This window comes from Sceloporus occidentalis, unplaced genomic scaffold (genome assembly GCF_023333645.1).
Source record: "Sceloporus occidentalis isolate IW3139 unplaced genomic scaffold, rSceOcc1.0.p SCAF_7, whole genome shotgun sequence".
Lineage (NCBI taxonomy): Eukaryota > Metazoa > Chordata > Lepidosauria > Squamata > Phrynosomatidae > Sceloporus > Sceloporus occidentalis.
In genome coordinates, this window is record NW_028316987.1 from 77,194,318 (window position 1) to 77,218,551 (window position 24,234).

A 24,234-nucleotide genomic window follows, 5' to 3' on the forward strand; every position below is an offset into this window, starting at 1 on the left:
TTGTGAAAAGTGTATGCAATCCAATAGGACATTGATGTGTACACAGATGCCTCTGTACAAAGAAGAGCACTGCATGTTGCACAACAATGTGCATGAGCACTAGCTTGTGCATTCAGTTCCACATCAAATGTCTTGGTTTAGTTGCACAATGTTGCCATTCAACACAAGGGTTGCATAGCAGATAATGAGTGATTCTGGAGCTTTACACTGTGCAACCCTAGAGTAAGATCTCATCCAGAACACTGCCAGAAGAAACCATTCTCTATTCCATTTTGTTATTTTAATTTATGTCCACAGACACAAGATAAAATGTCTTTGGCTGTTTCATTCACGACTGCATTAAACATATTACTGAATCTTCAATTCCATTTTCTATTTCATTTAGTTATTTTTAATTATGGCCACTGACACAAGATAAAATGCTTTTGGATGTTTCATTCATGATTGCATTAAACATATTACTGAAACTGAAATGCGAGCTGCTTGATGCTATTATGTTCAATCAAACTACATCATGAAATATTTGTTAATTGTCAATTAAATACATATATATTTACTGGATATCCAAATTATATAGTTTTTGATAAATAACTGATCATAAGTATTTTGTCACCTGCAGTTCCACAGGTTACTGACATTCTCACCTCAGATGCACACTCTTGCAAAGTTCCTACTACAGGTATTAACATATTTGAATGGGGAGATTTGAGTAGCTGAGCCAGCAGCGGGATGCCTCCAGCCTTACGTATTGCTTCTTTATTCTTGGCACTTTTACTACAGCTCCAGAGTGCCAAAGCCCCACAGCGTGCTACTTCAATTTCCTTTCCCTGAGTGGGACTTGCTGATCCTGTTGCTGAACAGTCTAACAGTCCAACCTGATAGAAAGGAAAGATCACATATTGCATTTAATGAACGTAGCAATAAAGGTGACTACATACACACCAAACCACAGATTGTTTTATGGGCCCTGGGGTGACAAGGTAGATTTTGCTCTGCCTTCAACAGTGTGGGAGATGAATGAAGGGAACACTGGCTGTCAATTACTTTCTGAACCCAATTCAAGAAGGTGTCTATTAATTTAAAAGAATCTGATAGCTATTGGGATTGTTCTGAGAATACTTCCACAAATATGGATGACCATTACAATTTTATCGGGGCAGGGTGGCATGCTCCCGCTTTCTAAGAGAAGCATTTAATGACTGACTAGAGCCTTTCAATGGTTAATCAAAGTCTGGAATTCCTTCCTTATGAAACACTACCTGTATTCATAGGGACACAAGAGGCTGCCTTATAGTGAGTCAGACCGCAAACCCATCTAGCTCAGTATTGTCAACTCTTCACTGGCAGTAGCTCTCCAAAGTTTCAGGCAGGACTCTTTCTTAGCCCTTCCAGGAGCTCCCAGATGGAATCCCATTCAAACACTAGCCAGGCCCAACCCAGTTTGGGGGGATTTGGTGATCTATTTCAACTTCCATTTGGGATGGTAGTAAATATACTTTTAGTTCATCCAGCATTTGGCACTAATAAAGTCCTGTTCTCATCAGTTGTTTAGGTTGGTTATCAGAAATGTCCTACTTATATTATGCTAGATTTTTTTTTCATTATTTTCTACAAACAACCTTAAGGATGGTTTATTTTTATTACTTAAAAAGAGCAGGTTAGAAATTTTCAAAGGAATACTTATTTCAACAGAGGGACCTGACCTGCACAGACCAATGGAGTGGTCATTTCTACCACAGTAAGCCATCAATAGATTGCTTTAAAATTTGGTTTTTTAAGTGAGAGCAATATCATGTCACATAAATATCTTTCTATTTTTCAAACAGTAAAAGAAGTCAGTTTCAAGGTGAAAAATCTCATACTCAAACTAATACCGATTATAAAGCCTACTTACAAGCCTTTTAATTCCACCATGTTCTCGAACTGTTTTTCTTGCTCGCCTGAATTTGGCCACATTAGCTATTGTTTCGGCAGCCAGACATTTCAAATCCTGATCTACAGAATCAAGTATCTTCACCATGATCTGTAATCCTCCAAGATCAGCAATTGTACGTCTGATCTGAGCATTCTGACTAATTTCCTTCAGGATTTTTAATGAACCAATCTATTCAGAGGAAGAAATTCCATAGTAAGCTTTTTTAATGGATGTTGTTATTTATTTATATAGTGCCATCACTATATTGTGAATTACAAAAAAAAAAAAGAATAAGAAAAGAAACAGTTTGGCATATAGAATCTAAATGCTTCAGATTAACAGTTTACAGAGATTATCACATGGGCTTTTATCCCACTGTTTTTCTGATGTGATAAACATGCATTTAACTTTAAAGATGGGTCTTATATTCTCCCATCTGCAGCCTGTCTGCAGCCCATATGTAACCTGTGCTGGTCCCACAGTTTTTCAAGCATTGGCATTTCAAACCACGGAATAAGCCTAGGTTGCAGATGGGCAGAAGACTGGTGAATGTGGTAAGACCTATCTTTAAACATGTGTTTATTCCATCGGGAAAACAACGGGATAAAAACCAGTGCAATAATCTCCTAAATTACTCTGAAGTTTATTTGTCTTTACATGGTACAGAAAATGGAAAAAGAGATGACTTGTAGGGCAAAGAGGGAAAGACACATTTGTGTAAAACAACTAGACCTTTTGCAGCAAAACCCCACTCACCTTTAAAGATTTTTTTGTTTCAGCTGAACTACGATAATTCTAGCTAACTTCCTAATTTCTTATTTGCAACATTTAAACAAAGCATATTTGAAGAGAAGTCTGAGAATTCTTTCTACAGTTCTGTAGGAATTCTGGAGTTATTTCACTGTCTTGTCCCCCCCCCCCCCCAATTGTTTTACTGTAAATATTCAGAATCATCCTGAGCTTCAGCTGTACAAAGGGTGAGAGACCCAGTGTTAAATGCTATCTCTGTGTGACAGTCATCAGCCAAATGAAACGCTAGCCACTCCCAAAACAAACTTACCTTGCATTTGATTTCTTCAGTGTCAAGCAAATTAATCAGCACTTCAAGCCCCCCAACATCGCGAATTGCCAACTGACATGTTTCTTGAGACAAGTTGAAATCTCTCATTGAACATAATGCAATTACTGTAGCTGTCTGGTTACCTGCCTAGAGAATAGAATAATCAATAGCCCATAAGGTAATATACTACTTTACTGTACATATTGGCAAAGAAATGGACATAGCTGCAAAGGAGACAAACTAATGCATAGTGCATACACAAAATGAAAAGGAGCATTTCCTATATTTTAACTCTGGCTGTTAGCATTTCTTCCTGTTAAATTATTGCTGATGGCACAGTAAATCAGAGATCTATCACTCACTTTATTATTGCCCCACCTTTCCCCAAAGTGACCTACAAGTTAAAAAACACAAGTAAAATCACACATAGTGCAGTCCATGGGGTGCTGGTGTAGGTTGGGACATGTTTGGCCCTAGAACTTCAATAGGTATTTGTCGCTAAAACAAAGCAACTGAATCAACTCATGGAAGGGGGAAAAATTTTGATTTGTGGACTTCTTTTTTTATATTTGTAGGAATGAAACAAAGAAGATTTGTTTAAAATCTTAAACTATGACATGTATGTAACACAAATGTTTGAAATACATGCATCAGTAAAAGCAAAACTTGGCACTGTTCAGAGTAGCTTGCTCTTTTAATTTTCTTTTTGAAAGCAAGCATGTCTTCCTCCACCAGCTGCTTGCAGTGACTACTGAAACTACAGACTTTGCTACTGTAAGATGCATTTAATAGCTATCAGCTTGGATAGCTTTATAACAGAATTAAACCAATTTTAGCAACTTGCACTGACTTACATCAACAATAAGGGTTAATTCCTGTATAGGCTGCTATGCATAGTCTCACTTACACAGGCCTGAGTGGTACTCTATGTCAGACTGCCCAGTTATAGCAGCTAACTGTACACAAACCCTGCCATCACTACTGCACATGCCACTGCTGACTGAGGAGTATATATTTCATTACACAAGCAAAATATTGCTACCATAACATATACTAATCGCTAGAAGTTAATGGTATATCAAACCACTTAGATTATGTTCTTGTATCACATGTAAATCTATACTACATTAGGGTGGGGAATAAGACTATGTCAGACAACAAATCTCATCAACCACAGAAAACCAATGTGAAGGATGATGGGAGTTGCAAACCAACTTCTGGAAGGCTACACACTCCCATCCCCATGCTATATCGTCTATTTATAATATGTATAGCTGACATACAATATTTATGTTCATCAAATAGTTTAAAGCCAAACTACTTATTCACCCACAATAAATTCCAAATAAAAAGTATATGAAAATATAGCATTGGGTTTTCCCCCCGCTTTCAAAACAGCTTACACAGTTTAATATAGATTTTTAAAGTAAAACCACAGTAAAATATTTTTCATATGCTCTGACACATTAGTTCTATAGCATAACCATTACTACTGGTTGCCACAACAATTGTTTTTCTGTCTAGTAGTTATTAAAGAAAGTTTTCGAGGACAGATTGTATCCAAGATGGAAATAGTTAGGTCTGTATTAAATGTACACAAAAGCTGCATCAGGTTGTTACAGCCTTTGAAATAGGATACAGCATGTTGGATACAAAATAAATTCTACTGGCATTGCAACAATCAATTTTAAAGCTTTAAATTAAAGGCAGATTTCATTTCTAAAAGTCTAGCCCCTCCTATAGGATGGTTCAGCATAAATATCCACAAATTTAAATGAAAATAGAATATGAATTCTTAAAGGAATGTGTTTGGTGCTCTGAGAAAAACAAATTCTAATCAATCTCAGGGCACCAGCTGAAGCACAGCATTAAGGCAAATGACAGTCAGCTGTAAATAAATAAAACCACATTTCTGAAATAAGATGCATAAACATCTTATATTTTATTAATGGATGGGTTTAAAGGAATAATAGCAATTAGAGTACCAAAAAGCATCCCAAATGTAGGGAAGTACACATCCAACCGCATGCACAACTGTTGATACAAAACAATTAAAAATATGAAACATTGTCTGCCTTATACCCTGTCTAGTCAGTAAGCCAAAATAAGTAGAATAATGGGGGGAAAGCCGCTACTATTCCATATAGAAATAATTTAGTTGGTTAGCAGAAGGAGATTAGCTCACAAACTCCACAGACTCCTTGGAGTCCATATGGCTCTTGAAGCACCCAGTTCTGAGCATTATCTTCAATGCAGATCCCACCCAAAGGAGAAGGGCACATTTTGTTTCCCAAAACTTAACCTTCACCCTTTCTTCTCCCCGATATAAAGGAAGCTTATATAATCAGCCATATGCTAGCTTTCACCAAAGAAAAGCAATGAAAGAGAACACCAATCACACAAATATGCATGCATGCTTTTGTACACTGTTTTTGTACAGTATTATGAATAGCTGATGAATTCTTCCTACTTTTTACACCTGCTACCTTTTGAAAATCCAAAGAGAAACAAATAATCCCTTACCCGGTGATATTTCGTTATGAAACTAAAACCAAAAAATCTAGACAGATAACGATAACATTTTATTAATTTCCAATGAATAAAGCAAACTTTATTTTTCCCATGCTTTAAGACATATGATTCAAGATTTTAGAATACCAGCAAAGAAGGGAAGACTTTAGATCTCAGTTGTTGTCGTTGTTGCTGTTTCCTATGTAGCCGCTTATCTTTAGCAACTGTTATTGTAATTAACTTGCAAAATAGCCCAAGAGTCGTGTTTTGGCTGTACAGTTCAGCCTCTCTGTGACTGGGTTTACATTATCTAAGCAAAGTATTGTTGCTAAATGAGATGCGTTGAAAGTTCTGGCTGATTGGTTTGTAAAGTTGCTTAGATGTCCTACATAGGTTTCACCTAAGCAAGTATATATATGGTTGCACTACTTGATGAAATGCACGTATAAGTATTTCGGTTATGGTCTTACTGTAGGATATTCAAAAAACATGAGCATGCTCCTAAATGTTCATTTTCTGTTCCAACTTTTCATTCTATTTTACAGAACACAGGTCAAGCTGCAACTTGTTAGAGATGAGTTATGGACGAGTATAACTGAGTTATGGAATAATTCCTTGCCCCATTTCCTGAGTCTTTTGGAGTTCTTGGGCTACAGCCTGGCAGTGAATAAAACATACAGATTAAAATAACCAGGGCCAGTGGAAAATCATAACCATGATAAAATCACAGATTCCATAATGTTCACATTACATGTCTGTAATGCATGGAAAATGACTATTGTTTAAGAGCTAATTAAGTACTGACACCATCAGGCCTGTTATGTCTCAGTAACAAGGGAGTGCCTGCAGTAAAATTCAGATTAAAAAATTCAGATTAAAACTGTTACCAGGTTCTCTGAAACTAAAAACAAAAACTAGCAACACAATTAGAGAGAGCAGAGCTGATACTTATACTTTTAATTTGTGGGGTATTAAAGGCATCTTCTCTGCTTCATGACTTGCTGATCTCTTCATTTTTACAGATACTTAGGCTGCATCCACACTGCAGACATAATTCAGTTTGTCACCACTTTAACTGCCCTGACTCAGTGCTACTGAATTCTGGGAACAGCAGTTTTGTGAGACATTTAGCTTTCTCTGTCAGAGAGCATGATTGCCATAACAAACTACAGTACCCAGAATTCCACAGCAAGGCAATTAAAGTGGTATCAACCTAGATTATTTCTGCAATGTGGATGCAGTGCAAGAAAGAACCCCCCCCCCCATGAAGAATAAAATCTCCACCAAAAACTACAAAAGCCATAAGGGTTAAAAAAAACCCTTCTTTCTTTATTGCAGCCCATCTTAAATTCCAAAAACACTGCCTGAATATAAAGGTTTTTCCCTGTCAGAGGAAGGGGAACAGGAAGACTAGCCTACGGTAGGGCATTCCAGAAACTAGGGGCTAGTCCACATGAATTGCTGTGGATATTTGCACATTTGCATTGAAGGCTTATTGTCTTCACCTTTTCAGGTGCCAATTTGCATCTATTTGCATCTATTCACCCTCCTCTGCCGAAAACAGGCAGGCAAACAAAGGACATGTGCAATAATGTGCACTTCCATTTCAATGGATACTCCAGTAAAAACCACAATATGGAATTTTTTGCCCCACACCCTGCAAAAGTCTGAATTCCTGCAAATCACTTGTGGCTGGATCATATTCTATTTGAATGCAACAAGGAGTATTTTAATAATGTAGACTAGCTCTATTAGAGGGCAGTGAAAAAGATTTAATTACAGCCTTAACCTTCTTTCTCTAGTGATAGTCAGTGCTTCCACTTGGCAGGAAATTAAAGGGCTGAAACACTATGCAAAGAGTGTATGTTGCTGGCAGAGGCATTTTTCACCTGCTTTGCTGAAGAAATGTCCCACTTCTCATATTATAAAGTATCAGCAAAGACAATGGGCAGAGAACTCCTTCTAATACTAGGATAAGAAATGTATGGCCCTCCAAATGCTGTCAGACTGCAGTTTCCATCACTCCTCGTCACTGCCTATTCTAACTAGGATTTATAGGAGTTGCAATCAAAGAACTTCTGGAGGGTGCCATACTCTCACCATTGTTCCAATTGTTTTTAGTGACGTGTCAAAGCTCTAACACAGTAAAGAACCTTTCATTATGCATCTCGGAGATCAGTAGTTGGTACCAAAACAATTTTATTTGGATTTAATACTGTGGTGGAAGGTACTTCAAAAATTAACAACACTGCCATCTGAAATTCATCTTTTAGAGATTATAACATCACACAGAAAAGTAAAAGCATTTAATGGTATTTTTTGTGGTTAAAAGCCACTTCTGTAAAGGTGATCAGAACTACAGGAGCAGTGTGAGGTAAAAGATGGTACTTAACACTTTTCACACCTGCCATTTCTCAACCCCAAATCACACACTAGCAGTTCACTCCTCCCATCAGCCAGAACCACAGGAACTTAAACTCTCTACAGGAGCATTTTTTAAAATATATTTTAAAACCTTGCACAAAAAAAAGTTGCTGGGGGAGTGAAAAAGCAGTAAAAGTATATTTTTAAAAAATCTCCATAACCTGTGTTTGGTCCCTTTGTTAGTCACTTTTTTTATACAGCTTGTCTATTTTATAACTTACTTTATATTCAAGATGTTAGATCACTTTCAGGGGGAAAAACAATTGGAAAAGTATACAGATTTAAAGGTCAATTTTTAAAAGGTTGAAATGAGAAGCTTATCAAGCTGACTTCATCAAACACATTTTTCTCAAATGTCTATGCCAACCTCTATGTATCGGACTACAGGTCTGATCATTCTTAGCCAGTACGGGCACAATGACAATGGATTATGGTATTTATAGGTCAACATATCATTGGGGAAGAGTGCTGTATTCTGATTTGAGTGCCATATACAGTACTAATTTGAAGAGGGAGAGAAATAGAGAAGAAATCCAAAAAATTGGCAAAGGAAACAATAAACTTTGAGAAAGGTGAAATATGGTTCTGCTGCTTTCCCCTTACTTTTGGTTTGCTTTGTTCTTGTTTTGTGCCTCCAAGTTGTTTCTGACTTACAGAGACCCTAAGGCAAACCTATCATGGGGTTTTCTTGGCAAGTTTCTTCAGAGGAGGTTTGTCATTACCATTCTCTGAGGACGATCAAAAGTGACTCACCCAAGGTCACCCTGGGGGGTTTACATGGCCAAGCCAGGATTCGAATCCTGGTCTCCAGAGTCATAGTCCAATGGTTTGCTTTACCCTACTGTAATCCTTGTAGTGCCACAGGGATGAGAACATCAGAGAAGGGGCTGAGTGTCAAGAATACCCAATTTGTTTGTTTTAAAGCAATATTTAAAGCCATCCCCTATATACGCCTGACCAAGGAGCAGCAAAGGGGAAAGGGGCAAAACGAGAACATTCCTCCCCAAATAAGAATTGTTTCCCTCCTTGAAATTATCCTTCAATCACAAAATTCTAGCACCACAGAGGGAGACACTGAAAATTGTTCATACCTGGAACTCTTACATTTGTTATCTTCCCATTCCCTTAGTAACTTTGCATCCCCTTTTCTTTGGATGCCTAAACTGTATTTCTAAATGCTCACCTGAAATTTTAATTTACTGCAAGAGTAGAAATTTGGGGATAGAAAGAAAATTTCATTGGGGGGCAGAATTCTTATTGGGGGAAGTATGCCCCATTCTGCCCCCAATGTAGCAAGACCCATGCGTAAGATTAAGGGCTGCTGGGGGTGGCTTCTCTGTGTCAGTGAGGTCAGTATAGTATGTGGATATAGTAGAGGTCACTTTCAGCCATGACACCCCAGTTGTGCAATCCACCCCCACCCCCCTGAAACCCAACTTGCATCAATTGCATCATTTTGGTTCCAAGTAAAAGCAAGGCTATTTATTAATGACTTTGGGTCTAAATGTTTTACTTCAAAATGGTTTGCCCATGGTTTAAAACTGTTTTAAACTTTTAAACCTGTCTTAACTTGTTAACTTGCTGACATGTTTAATAATGTTTCATCTATTTAAGGCTGCATCTACACTGCAGAAATAATCCAGTTTGACACCAATTTAACTGTCATGGCTCAATGCTATGGAATTCTGGGAACTGTAGTTTTGTGAGACATGTAGCCTTTTCTGTCAGAGAGCTCTGGTGCCACAACTACAATTCCCTTAATTCCATGGCACTGAGCCATTAAAGTGGTGTCAAACTGGATTATTTCTGCAGTATGGATGCAACCTAAATCATTTTAATCTGTTTATAGATTTTACCTGAGATCTGGTGATATAGAAACACCTAAATAAATGTATTTATTTTTTTAAAAAAGCCTTGTCCTTTTTGCCAGCTATCGAAACTGTGGCAGCAGACATGCAGAAATTGCACAAGGGTGACTACTGCACAGTGTAAGAGGTCAAAATGTCTCTGCTCCCTCCCCTAGAAGCCCATCAGGTATGTCCATGGCAGATACATCACTGCCTAGCCACTGTTGCATCTCCTTGATGTCAAATGCCAGAGAAAGCATTACACACAGGTTCTTAAAGTAAGGCTGATGTGGGGAGGGTAATGGGGGAAAGCTCTGTTCTCAGCATCTGGCAAGAGCTTCAATTGCCACAAGTGGGTGTGGGGTCATGGCTGGGCCTGCCACAGTGTCTGTGAAAGAAATTTAACAAGACTAATCTGGGAAAGACCCATTGCTCTCCGTACTGTCAAGAAAACAACAAGCAGCTGAGCCTGACTAAAAAGTTGGGCAATTTAGTTGTATCAGAGCCAACAGATTTTCCAAGGAAAAACTAAACCATATGAATAGAGCATTAAAATGTAAGGGAAACAATGCTTTCTTGGGGGAAAACAATTAAGTCATTTTGCAAACAAAAATCCTAAAACTCAGAGAGGTTCTTTTTTACGACAGCTCTCTTCCAAGCACAAGCCTATATGTGATTTTAAAAAACCATACGCGCCACATGACAACAACTTTTAAAATATTACCTAGTCTTGATTTAGCTATAAATGGAATAATTTTATAAATTAAGAGTGATACAAAAAAGAAAATGGATTAAGCACAGCCTCCCTCTTCCTCAGAGTTCTGAATGCATTTTCAGCTCACCTTGAAAAACAATTTTCAGTTGCCAGATGGACACTCATATTAGACTCTGCAAAAATAACGCAAGTCCTCCCAGTTTAGATCAGCAGTCCATCTAGTCAAGCATCCTATTGTCTATCAGGTAACCAGGCTATTTCAAGAAGCTCACAAGAAGAACAGGAAAATAAAGAGTCTTCCTAATCTTCGGTTTTACCCAGAAACTTGACTTCAGTGGCATACTGACACTGAGGACAAAGGTTCTGTTTAGCTACTGTGATTAGCTGTGATACTCCCTTCTGGGCCTTTTCTGTCTGGGACAGTTCCCTCTTTTCCCCTTTTGAGTGCTATTTGTATGAACAATTACAGTATATTGCCATCTATATTTAATGGCTCATGCAAAGGAGAAAAACCATTGCAGTATAACTAGCCCATAACTCATTTTCCAGCTATCTCTGTACCTAATTTGATTCAGCAACATTGTATACTTTTTTTAATTCTTCCAACAAAAACATGAAACAAATTATAAAGGCTTTTATAACTTTTGACATTTATGGGAGGGTTGGGGGGGAGAGTCTCTGGTTTTTATTTTATTTTATAAAGCAATCAAACTTTTTCCTTTATGATTATGAGCATCTAAAAGCCAAGCAGATAAGTGGCGAACAAGTGTTTATTTTGGAAAGTGACTGTAATGAATATAGTGCCTAATTAGAAACACATCAAGAATTTGAAGAAATTACAGCACGATTTTCATCACTCTTCTCTTTGATTCGGAGACCTGCAAAATTACTATTTAACATTGGCTGGAATTCTTTTGGGCCCGAACAGACAGGCCAAAATAAAGCTGCTTCGGGTCACTTTGGAGGTATGCTGTTTAAATGATGCATGCATCCTAAGAGGCTGGAAGCCGCAGTAAAGCCACGGTCCAGTCCTAAGGACTGGAGCACAGCTTTGGTATAGCTTCTGGCCCCTTAAGATGCGTGTGTCATTTAAACAGCATACCTCAAAAGTAACCCCGAAGCAGCTTTATTTTGGCCTGTCTCTTCAGGCGCTTATATTATGTTGGTGTAACTCTCGGTTACAGTTGCAGTTGTGTTGTTTAGATCAGCCTTTTCCAGCCTTTCTTCCACCAGAGAACCTCTGAATAAAAATTATAGAAATTAGAAGATGAGTAGGAATTGGATCAAGAGAACAAGCTTCAGGTTTGGAAGAGTTCAGCAGTGTAGAAAGTTCATCCAAAGAAACAGGAGGAAACACAGAAATTTTATTAAGTGAGAGTGTTAGAAGATTAGTGGTAGAAGAAAAATCGTGAGGGATTATCTCAGAGTGAATTGTGGTAATCTCTGAGATGAAATAGTTAGCGAAATCATTAGGAGAGAATGATGACGAGATAGAGGAGAGGGAGGTTTAAGCAAAGTGTTAAAGGTGGAGAACAAAAGCTGCGGGCCTTTAGCCTTTAGGAATTGTTGCTTTCCATCTTCAGAATATTAATGGGTCTTCATATTTTGATCTCTTTGTCATGGGAAACTGGTATGGACTTTATGGTCTTTATATTTATGGAAACTGGTGTATGAGTAATAATTGCTGTGTTTCCTAGGCTTTCAGAACACAAGAACAATAAAACTTTTCTCATATTTATGGAACTGAGGATGCTGTCTGTGAAAAAGCACCTACAGAAAAGCATGCATTTGTGTGTTTATGGAAAATAGTGTACATGTACTGTATGAGCAGAAGTAGTAAGGGAGCTGGAGGAAAAAGAAAAGAGGTTTCATCAACTCTCTAGGCTAATTTTGTAACTCTTGTGTAAAGCAGTGGTCAAGAAATTTCTCAGTGCAAACTTTTCTAATTCTTGACTTTAAGGTGTACAGGAACACAGAATTCCATCTTAAATCTAGTTGAGCTACTGGGTCATCCAGAAAGCTACTATCATCACTGACTGGCAGTGATTATCTAGAGTTTCTGGCAGGAGTCTTTCCTGAAGATCTGGGGACTGAACCTTAGACCTTTCGCATTCAAAGCAGTGTGGTCTACCATGAATCTACAGCTGCTCCCAGAGGGTAAGTCTAGAGTCTATTTCTCAGTAGTAGTCTAGAAACAGAGAATAGGACATTGGAGTTCAAAGTTGTCTCATCATTCCTCATGAGTCTTTGACATTTCCATGTACAGTATCCACATATAATGTACCTTGGGTGTATGGTACTCAATACCAACACTTGCTTTTGTGATGCAATACCCACATGGCTACAAATGGTCACCCATGGAGGATTCTGCTTGAGTAAATACAGGCCACTGATGAGTTGCATACATAATTTAAACAATATTGCAAAATTTGATAAGTACATCACAATAACAGAGGACGACGTGCTCTCTCGATCTTTGCCCATCCTGGTTGACCGTTCGGGGGGGATGTGATGAAAATGTTATTACATCTCATAATTAACACATCCCTTAAAGAGAGAACATTTCCATCAGAATTAAAACAAGCAATAGTTGAATCGAAAACCCTTCTTTAGCTCCCCTGATAAGAAATAACTACAGACCACTCTCCCTGTTACCATTCTTGTGCAAAGTGATAGAGAGGGCAGTCACTCTCCAACTCCAAGCTGTTTTGGATGAAACTGATTATCTGGACCCATTTCAAGCCGGCTTTAGGATGGGATATGGCGTTGAGACAGCCATGGTCGCCTTAGTTGATGACCTCCGTCTGGGCATCGACAAGGGAAGTGTGACCTTGTTGGTGCTCATTGACCATGGTATCCTTCTGGAACGCCTGAGGGAGTTGGGTATTGGGGGCACTGCACTCCAGTGATTCTGTTCCTACCTCTTGGGCAGATTCCAGATGGTGAAGCTGGGGGACTCATGCTCTTCTAAAAGAGAGCTGACATCTGGTGTCCCTCAGGGCGCCATTCTGTCCCCCATGCTGTTTAACATTTACATGAAACCGCTGGGAGAGATCATCCGGAGACATGGGGTGCAGTGTTATCAGTATGCTGATGACACTCAAATCTATTTCTCTATGCCTCTGACTGTTGCAGTGACTAAGGAAGGCATTTCTTCTTGGACGCCTGTCTTGAGTCAGTAATGGGCTGGATGAAGGCAAGCAAACTCAAGCTGAATCTAGAGAAAAAGGAGGTACTCGCGATAGGTTCCCCAAGTCCAGGGATGGAGATTTGTCAACCAGTCCTAGATGGGGTCTCACTTCCCCCTAAAGGACAAAGCTCGCAGTTTGGGGGTTCTTCTGGATCCATTTCTACAATTATCATCTCAAATAGATGCAATGGCCAGAAGCGCCTGGTACCAACTTCGGTTGATATGCCAACTGTGCCCCTACCTGGACTAAAAGGACCTAGAAGCAGTGGTACTTGCACTGGTAATCTCTTGTCTTGATTTCTGTAACATGCTCTACATGGGGCTACCTTTGTATCAAGTTCAGAAACTTCAATTGGTACAAAATGTGGCAGCCAGATTGATCACCGGTACACCTAGGTCTGACCATATAACATTAGTTTTAAGATCTCTTCACTGGCTCCCGATTAGTTTCCGGGCGCAGTACAAAGTGTTGGTTATTACCTTTAAAGCCCTACATGGTTTGGGCCTGAGTTACTTAAAGGAATGCCTCTCCCTACACAATTCGACCCGCACTCTCAGAACAACAGGGAAGAATCTATTGGATTACCCAAGGACCGGATTAAGATCTACATCCCACAGGGCATTCACTGTGGTGACTCCCAAATTGTGTAATGGCTTATTGGAGGAGATCCGTCTTATTACCACCTTAGATGCCTTCAAGAAGGCACTTAAGATGGATCACTTCTGGCGAGCCTATCCCCCAGACGTGCTATAACAGCTTTAAGACGATACTCCACTCGGAACATGTATGGGAAATCAGATATTGATATTGCACATGTACAGGTTTTTGATGTGTTTTAATTTTTTCTTTTTATTTTGAGAATGTATTTTAACTAATTGTAATTTTATACTTGTGTTGTTCTCCCACCTCGATCCATGGGAAGAGGCGGGATATATATAAATAAATAAATTATTATTATTATTATTATTATTATTAACAGTACTCCATCTGCTATCAGAAAAACAGCACAATAACAGTACAGTGTGTACTATCAGAAAATGATTGAATCATAGCCTAATGCTATTTTATATTTCTTTATATGATTGTCATATTCTTGCAGTAGTGTTCTGGTATTAATTATACATGTTTCATCTGTACAGATAAAACCGAATTTTCTGTTCTTTCCAATCTTCCAAACAAAAATGGGTGATAACATGTCACACTATTTTAATAGAAATTCCTCTATGGCATTTTCATATGCAAGTCACAGATAATATGAAATAAACTGAAATAAATTAAGGATCCTCCACTTTTCCAAAAAGCACAATACATTCTTTTGGTATTTTTGCTGTAGCTGTAAAATTGATACTGTATGTAGCTTACTTGTTTTTATAGGGAAAATATCATTTCTCCTCATTTAGATTCTTGCCTGTACAAATATTACATAACTGGTGTTATATTTCCAGAGTTTCTTTCCTTTACAGAGGTACAAACAAATGCACCATACTCAGGTATATAGACCCAATGTTTGTGGAACAGCCATGTCAGAAATGAGAAGCACAGAGATAAAGTCACTTCTGCTAATATTTGGTAGCCTGAAGAAAGTGAGAAGTTATTAAATCCTCAGTCTTGTTTTGAATTTTTTCAACTGTCCAGCAACGACAGTTGCTCTCATATGAATGGAAATGTCTGGATGGGAATATACCATAGATTCTGATCAAGAACTGGTCCTGATTGCATTATTCTAAATGCATACTAGCAGACATGGATACTTTTACTTCCATTCTCTCTTAAAATGCAAAATATGTTATATAAATCAGTGTTCCCTAACTTGGTGCCCTCCAGATGTGTTTGCAATTCCCAGATTCATCACATTTGAATCACACCCAGCTTGTGAAGGTTGATATATCATATCAGGATTTCAATCATTACCCCATTCCAGGATTCTGCTTTTTTAAAGGAAAGTGTTTCAAAAATCCATAACTAACTTTTTGCCTGAGCAAATGAAAATAACAGCCATTGTTATAATATATGTTTAAAATGTAATGGATATTAATTTATCGTTCTTATTTTGGCATGCTCCAATCATAATTAAATTTTAAACTGGGTGTAACTGTCAATCACCTTGTTGTGACATACACTCAAATCTTCCACCACAATTTGATTAAGAACAGGTTTTGAAAACAAGTACATCTTCCAGCTATATTAGGGTTACACCACATTTACAGTGCAATCCTAACCATGTTTACTCAAAAGTAAGTCCTACCGCAGACTTAAACTGCTATACAGTCAATGACTGTTCATTTAAAAAAGGGGAGACATCATTACTGGATAAACTGTGCAAGATATAAGCTGACATATATTATAAATAAACCCAAGTCTAGTCAGACTAATTTCGAACTAATCTTTTGAACAGGAAAATGTTCTAATCAAAATCCGTCCCTTTTTGGTGGCTAGGTTTGTGTTTTGTTTTTTTAAAAACTGAATAAAATCAATATTGGGGGGGGGGGGGGATAGACAAGGCATCCAAAATTCTTTCAGAGGGATAAATTGTGACTGGCCTTTTTTTCCTTTTTCTTTAATGTTTTGGTTCTGCACAAAACTTTGCCTAACCTCAAAATGCTGTTTGATTTTCTTCTGCCAACACTGTGTAATTTGCCAACTAACTTTCCAGCAAACAGTTATCTGATTCTTAGTGAGAATCATATTCCACAGCATACAATACTTTTACTTGCCCATTTTCTTTGTACAGACAATTCATAGCTCACTGGGCAAATGGCCAAAGCTCAATGTTAAGCTTCAAAGGAAAATGCTGCTACTTCCTAAACACTTATTAATGCATCAAACAACTCAAGCCACACTTGTTTGCATCTTCAGGGCTTGAGATTAGAGCTCCAGACTGCTCCCAGTCTGGTTAATATGTTATTCCAAACTGTGTGAAAACCTATTTTTCACTCATCCTATAAAACAGGAGCTGGAATTGTGCAGCTCACAAAGCCCCACAGGGGTCTCCTAGAAGCCCCAAAACTACTGGTAAGGAAAAATATCTGTCTGAAAATGAACAATTGCTTCCCTAGAAAATGCAATAGGGGAGTCTTCTGAGGCCCTGAAACAGGCTTCCAATCACTTCCAGGGGTGGAGTGGCTGATGAAGGACCATCCAGGATAGTCTCCAGATTATTCACAATTGCGCAGAAATGGGGATGGAAAGGAAAATCCCAATTGTTAATTTTCTAGTCAAAAATAAGTTGTGCAACAGTTGGAAATCCCTATCAGAAATAATAATTGAGCAGCATGGGTATTTGGTTTATTTCCTGAAGTGCTTTATTTATTTACTTGTTTATCTGTGCATGAGGAAGATCTGCCCTAATACCAGCCCCTACAGTTCAACACAACCCTACTGATTACCAGCCAGGGCAAAACTGGCTGTGAACAGGCCTCTTCCAAGATCTCCAGGTGCTATTCCACCATGGTTACAGCAGACAAATTTGCAGTATGTGGTAAGTATAACATGAAATTGCTGCTTGGAGGCAGTCTGTTGTAAGCACATCTGACATCTGCTTTTTCTCCTCTGTGACTTGGCAAAGCAGCTTACTCCCCAAGTAAGGTACTGCACTTAGGGCAGAAAAATGAAATGAACAGATATAAGACGGGTGACACCTGGCTAAATGAGACTACATGTGAAAGGGATTTGGGAGTCCAAGTAGACCACAAATTGAACATGAGTCAACAGTGCCATGTGGCAGCTAACAAGGTCAATGTGATTTTAGGCTGCATCAACAGAAGTATAGTGTCTAGATCAAGGGAAGTAATAGTACCACTCTATTCTGCTCTGGTCAGGCCCCACGTGGAATATTGTGTCCAGTTCTGGGCACCAAAATTTTAAAAGGATGTTGAGAAACTGGAGTGTGTCCAAAGGAGGGCGACCAAAATGGTGAAGGGTCTGGAAACCATGTCCTATGAGGAACGACTTAGGGAGATGGGGATGTTTAGCCTGGAGAAAAGAAGGTTAAGAGGTGATATGATAGCCCTGTTTAAATATTTGAACGGATGCCATATTGAGGAGGGAGCAAGCTTGTTTTCTGCTGCTCCAGAGACTAGGACCCAGAGCAATGGATGCAAGCTACAGGAAAAGAGATTCCACCTCAACGTCAGGAGGAATTTCCTGACAGTAAGGGCTGTTCGACAGTGGAACAAACTCCCTTGGAGTGTAGTGGAGTCTCCTTCCTTAGAGGTCTTTAAACAGAGGCTGGATGGCCATCTGTTGGGGATGCTTTGATTTAAATTTCCTGCACGGCAGGGGGTTGGACTGAATGGCCCTTGCAGTCTCTTCCAACTCTATGGCGCGTTACAGACCGCCGAAAAGCGGCAGCGTGCACCCGCCCCTTTCCCCGCCAGTTCGGGGCCTCAGTGGCCAGAGCGGCAGCTGCTGAGACCCCAATCCGCCACTTTCCAGGCCGTGGGGAAGCGGCAAAAGGCCGCTTCCCCGAGGCCTGGAAAGGGGTGTCCTTGGGGCTTCAAGCCCCAAGGACACCCTGCAGCGGTGGGGAGGAGGAGAAAGGGGCCACTTGGCCCCTTTCTCCTCTGCATCGCTGGGCGCAGCCATCTAAAGGCTGCGCCAGCGATGCAAGACCAGGAAGGAGCTCCATTTAGGAGCTCCTTCCTGCACCCATGAAAGGGCGCGACGGCGTCACATCCGCGCCGCCTCGTTTGGAGGCGGTGCGTTTGTGACGCCGTCACTGTGGCCCCCATGTAGATGGGCCGTCGCCATCTTGTACATCCTCAGGACGTATTAGGCTTGGGGGCGTCAAGAAGTGACGCCCCTTTTTAAACCTAGGATGTCCTGAGGACGTCCCTTATGGCGGTCTGTAACGCGCCTATGATTCTATGATTCTAAACCAGATCATGATATATTTCTCTGTGGACCTTAGGGGCTTTCAAATATAACCAAAATTTTGCCAAGAAATATTCATTTTATCCTACAATGGGGATATCATATATATTCGACTATAAGTCAATCTCATGTATGTCGAAGTCAAGTTTTGGAACCAAAATTATGGATTTTTGACATGACCTGTGAATAGGTTGAATGTAAAACTTGAAGGCTCCTTCAATGTGTGTATGTATGCCAGCAGCAAGAGGGAAGCAGTAATCAATCTGAGGCTTCAGTGTTTTAGCCTTCACCTTCACTCCCGAGACAGCTAGGCACAGGTGGGAGAGGGACAGCAGTCACCAAGGACTCTATCTTCTTGGCTCATGAGAAAAAGAAACTGCTCATTGCATGGAGAAATCTGGAAGAGCTACTATCACATTACCATATTGACCCATAAATAAGTCAACCAGGAATTTTGGGGTCAAATTTTGGGGCATAAATTTTTAGACTTATAGACGAATATATATGGTAAAAGTATGTCACTTGTTTGGCAGACAAGGATTTACAACCTTCCCTGCAGGTGTACCATTATGCTAATAATGAACTCTGAGCACAAATTCTTGAGTAGCCAAAATGGTGCCATTCACACATGTAAAGGCAGTTATCCGTAGGCCCAAGGTGGCAGAAATAATAATAATAATAAAAATCTTTTAGTGGGGAAGAAATCTTTTCCAGTGTGATGGGAACTAAAAAAAAGTTGTATAAGGACTGAGTACATTAGTAGCATCAGAATGCTTACTGACTGCTAGAGGAGGAAACAATATTCACAGGATAAAAGGAGTATCCCAGAAATGGAATATTCTACAAATGGAGTAACCTAGAAAATGGCAGAGCAGGCTGATTGGTTAGAATCCTGAAGAAGAACAGTCAACTTTCCAACAACATGTTGCAAATTCTATGTATATTTTAAATTCCAGTTTCAAAGCACCATATTTCAGTGTTAACAGACTAAGGATATGATCCACAAAATAGTGCACTGAAAGTGTGACTGCTAGGATAATCATGGTTATTGATTTAGAAGTTTATGAAGTTAAATTAAGGAGCCAATGTGGTGTAGTGATCAGAGAGTTTGACTGAGGAGATGAGGGGCCAAATCTGCATCTGGTGGATTCAAAGAAGCAGGTGCAACAGGCTCCAGAGGGGTCTCTCCAAGTTGCCTGTTTTCAATATATCTATAACCTGGATAGCACTACAAATATCATTTTCACTGCCCTCATCTGTAGTGCCTTGGAAATTATTCCGTTTGAGTCCTGCCAGTCTGAAAAGGGGTCATGTTTGGTCATTAACCATTACAAACATGAATCCTAGCAGTTATGTGATTGTAACTCCAAATGACAATCTCATAACAACTCAAGAGGATGCCAGTGATGCTTTCTTGGCAAAATTTTAAAAGAGCTATCCAAGATGCTGAAACCTAACCCCCCAAAATGTTTCAGCACGTTGGACAGCTCATTTAAGGTTTGGACTAAAGCCTGGAGCAAGTTTATCACTCCACTGACATGGTGCCACCAGCTGACACTGCAAGTTTAACTTTCAAAAAGATTTTAAAATGCAAGTTAATTCAGAAGCAAGAGAAGAAAGAAACCTGAAAATTAAATTCTATAATTTAATTAGGGAAAAGGCTGGTATGCAGTCTTCTAAAGAAAAGTAAAAAGTTATTTACCTTTATATATTTCACTAATTTTTGAATTTGCCAGTATTCTGAAGGCAAATCTGTATTAATTTCCTGATGGCGCTCAGGTTGTTCTTCATCTTCTTCGCTTTCTGAAGAACTTTCAATTTCATCTTCAAGCTTTATGGAAGATTTCCTAAATGAAAATAAACTATAAATTACTTGCATCTAGAAATCATGAATTTCTGTGAATTTAAGTACAAAAAATAAAAAATAAAATAAAAATGGGCCACATGCAAAACCTGATTTACCCTATTTTCTGGCATATAAGACGACTGGGCGTATAAGATGACCCCCAACTTTTCCAGTTAAAATATAGACTTTGGGATATACTTGTCATATAAGACTACCCCTCTTCCAACACACACCAAATAAAAATTAAAGGTGCCCTGGTGGCGCAGTGGTTAAATGCCTGTACTGCAGCCATTCACTCAAAACCACAAGGTTGTGAGTTCAAGACCAGCAAAAGGGCCCAAGCTCGACTCAGGCTTGCATCCTTCCGAGGTCGCTAAAATGAGTACCCAGACTGTTGGGGGCAAATTAGCTTACTTGCTAATTAGCTTACTTGCTGTTCACCGCTATGATCTTTGGAATAGTGGTATATAAATAAAACAAATTATTATTATTATTATTATTATTATTATTATTATTACAAAACATCAGATTTGATTTCAATATGGTAATTTTAATTCAAATAATAATAATAATAATATGTTTTATTTATAGACCGCTATTCCGCGATGATCATAGCGGTGTACAGTAAAATCGTAATACAATACAAAATACAGTTAAAGGAGGGAGAAGTCTCATCCTTCAGACAGTCCAAGATGTTGCTGGTCTGCCTGATGGCTCCCTCTGAGGCCGAGATGACAGTTGAGGAGGGAGGGGCCTCTTCCTTCAGGCAGTCCAAGATGTTGCTGGTCTGCCTGATGGCTCCCTCTGAGGCCGAGATGACAGTTGAGGAGGGAGGGGCCTCTTCCTTCAGGCAGTCCAAGATGTTGCTGGGTCTGCCTGATGACTCCCTCTGAGGCCGAGATGATGCTTATGACATGCAGGAAAACCTGTTGTATTCAAAGCTTGCTTGGATTGGTCAGGTCTCCCTGCCTGTCCAGCCCTCCCTGTCTCCAAGACTATCAGAGTGGTAGCGCAAAGATGGCTCTTTTTTCCATACCCTGGGCGTCCCGGACGCCTGCAGCTTGCTCTGCCCTTCACTTACACCTTCCTGGTGAGGCGCTCCCTCACCTCGTCATCGGGACTGCATTAAGTCACTTCTTTCCACGAATCCCGGTGAGTGGATTTTCTTCTACCGTACTTGTACAGCGCCACCCTTGCTGCTTTCATACAGTCACCGCATACGGTGGGGGTGTGGTCACAGCCGTTTTTTAGCTCCCCCCATCATATGCGGCAACCGCAGATTCTCCAGTCCGGCTTGGAAGTTTCCCAGCCTATAAGATGATGTATAAGACGACCCCTGACTTTTGAGAAGATTTTCTTGGGTTAAAAAGTAGTCTTATACACCAGAAAATACAGTACCTCAGTACAAAAGTGGGATTGCCCTAAAGCTTGTAAGACTAAGTAGGCTCTGGCAGCATCCATACATACAGAAAAAAATCATTTGGCAGGAGACAGCCTATCTATGTGTACACAAATAAAGGGTAGATATTTCAAGGTGAACCAGAACCCCCAAGTCATGGATGCTGGGGAAGGAGACACCAACATATTTAGAACACCAGGCAATATACTGTAACTGCAAAGTGCAGCCTCAGTTCGCACTTGCATGTTGAAGTTAATTGGGGTTTACACATCTGATTAGGTGTATAAATGCAAAGAAAAACACACACAATGAATCAGGCAATGCTGGTGTGCAACTTCATTTCAACATGGTTATACAGAAGCCTTATGCTGACATCCATCTGCATAGTTTTTGATTTCTTTTATAAACTCTTGAGTTTTAAGGTAACATAGCTGTTGGAAAACTTCAGCCTAAACACCAAAGTGACAGAAAGCATCAGGCTTTATTAGTTTATCAGCGGGCCTTCTCTACTGCTGCTCCAAAGCTATGGAATGACCTGCTGGAGGAGCTCAGTCACATTTCCATTCTCGCAGCCTTTAAGATGGCTCTTAAGACGGATCTCCTATGGCAGGCCTTCCTAACTTGATTCCTCTCCCCACATACTATGATCTACGTCGGCTGCCTACCTATTATTTTCCCTTTTTTAAGTTATTGTATTTAACTGTTTTTAAATTGTGATAGTTTAATTGTAATTTTAGTATTGGGAGGGGAGTTGGGAAGGGACTAAATTTGGATTTTATTGTATTCCATGTATTTTTACTATTGTAACCTGCCCAGATTCCTCATGATTGGGCAGGCTATAAATAAATAAGTTATTATTATATTATTATTATATTGTATTGTATTATATTTTATTATTGGAGGCATTGTTCTATGTCAACCTCTGGGATGCATAGCCACCATAGTTAATGCCACAAAATCAAAACATTATCTGAAAACTAACAAGTTTTATTTGGCATAGGCTTGCATAAAGTTCTTCAGGATGACTGAAGCACTCCACATCATTACCTCTTCAATGCTTACAACAACCCTATATGATAGGTCATAATTATTATTTTCAATTTCCACATGTTAAGCTAAGTCTGAGAAAGAGTGAATTGTGATTTCAACTCATACACATAAGGAACGGAGACAGGAGTCTCCATGCTGTCTAGGTTTTAATTTTTATGGTACTATACCTACAGGAGGTTCCAACTTTCACTGGAACTTGGAGGGCAGGGGTGGTTTACCTGTTTTTCACAGACAAAGCAGATTTCTCCATCTAAGCAGATTTTCTTTCAGGATGGCAAAAGATAAAAGTATATTTCCCTCATGTGTGGAAAAACAGTGTGCATGGGAGAGAACAATTTTCAAGTAAATCCAAAGCCAAGAGTAGTAATATTCAAGTGAAAACAAAAACCATGAGACGATGTTCAAATTTCTTTGATAACATACCTACTTTTGCCTAGTGACTAGGCTAATGCTTTAATAAAACTAGCACTGAAAATCTAATACAAATTTCTCCTTGAATATGTATTAGTTTATATCCATTTTATATTCAAGTTAGCTAGGTTCTGTAAGTACCAAATGCTATCTAGTTTACATAATCTACTGATGTCTTTCCACATGTGGCAGATTTTTTTGGGGGAAACCCACCACTACATTTTAAAATCAGTCGTTGAGACTCAAATGTTTACGAAGTCAGTACAATCAGAGAAAGAATGTAACCATAAAAACTCTTAGAATGAATGATTTGATTGCATTTCCGATTCTAATATCAACTTAGCTGTGCAAAATTTAAAAAGTGGGGAGAGAGAGAGCCAAAAATAAAAATAAAAGGAACTCTCCTGAAAGAGATTTTTTTTAATTTCAAGAGCAAAGCTTTCCAAATATGAGATCTATCCCTGTACCTTGCTTAAGAAACGAGAGTTAAGGAAATGTCTATTAAAGGCCAAGTTACTGGTACAATATGCCAGCAATCATCTTCTTTCAGACTATGATTGGAAAAATGGTAGCAGATGCAAGCATAAGACAATGCTGCCAGAACCAACAGGTTTATACAGTATTTTCAGTTTGGGAGTTCCCTCTTCTGTCATGCACAGGAGTGGGAATAACTGGGGAACTTTCCATTCCAAAACCTACTGAGTAAAATTCTCAGCTGAGAATAACAGTATTCAAACAAGCTTCTCCAACCTCATCATGCCCTTCTAGATGCACTGGACTGCAACTCCCATCCTCCAGTCAACATGGCCAATGGACATATTGGCAAGTGGAGAGAGCTGTAGTAAAATTATGCATGGAGTACACTGTCGTGAGAGGCTGCTTAGACTATATAATTAAATTAACTGTCCTCATATGAAATGTCTCTACCATTTGGAAAGCATTTATAGTTAAAATACTGTTTGCACTGAAAGACGGTACATCTGCATTTTGGGG

The 24,234-nt window shown here is 39.3% G+C and overlaps 1 protein-coding gene across 4 annotated transcripts in view; it reads right to left on the minus strand.

Annotated features, from left to right (window-relative positions):
- Positions 1-24,234, minus strand: part of LOC149309995 (outer dynein arm-docking complex subunit 2-like) — a 114,566-nt gene that overhangs the window by 61,255 nt on the left and 29,077 nt on the right. For all 4 annotated transcript variants that reach the window (XM_089533434.1, XM_089533435.1, XM_089533436.1 and 1 more), the window contains exons 10-13: positions 20,238-20,382; positions 2,976-3,122; positions 1,895-2,104; positions 645-875 (exon numbers count right to left, since the gene is read on the minus strand). In XM_089533434.1, the coding sequence (XP_089389560.1) occupies positions 645-875; positions 1,895-2,104; positions 2,976-3,122; positions 20,238-20,382 (733 nt within the window). The remainder of the gene's footprint in view (positions 1-644; positions 876-1,894; positions 2,105-2,975; positions 3,123-20,237; positions 20,383-24,234) is intronic.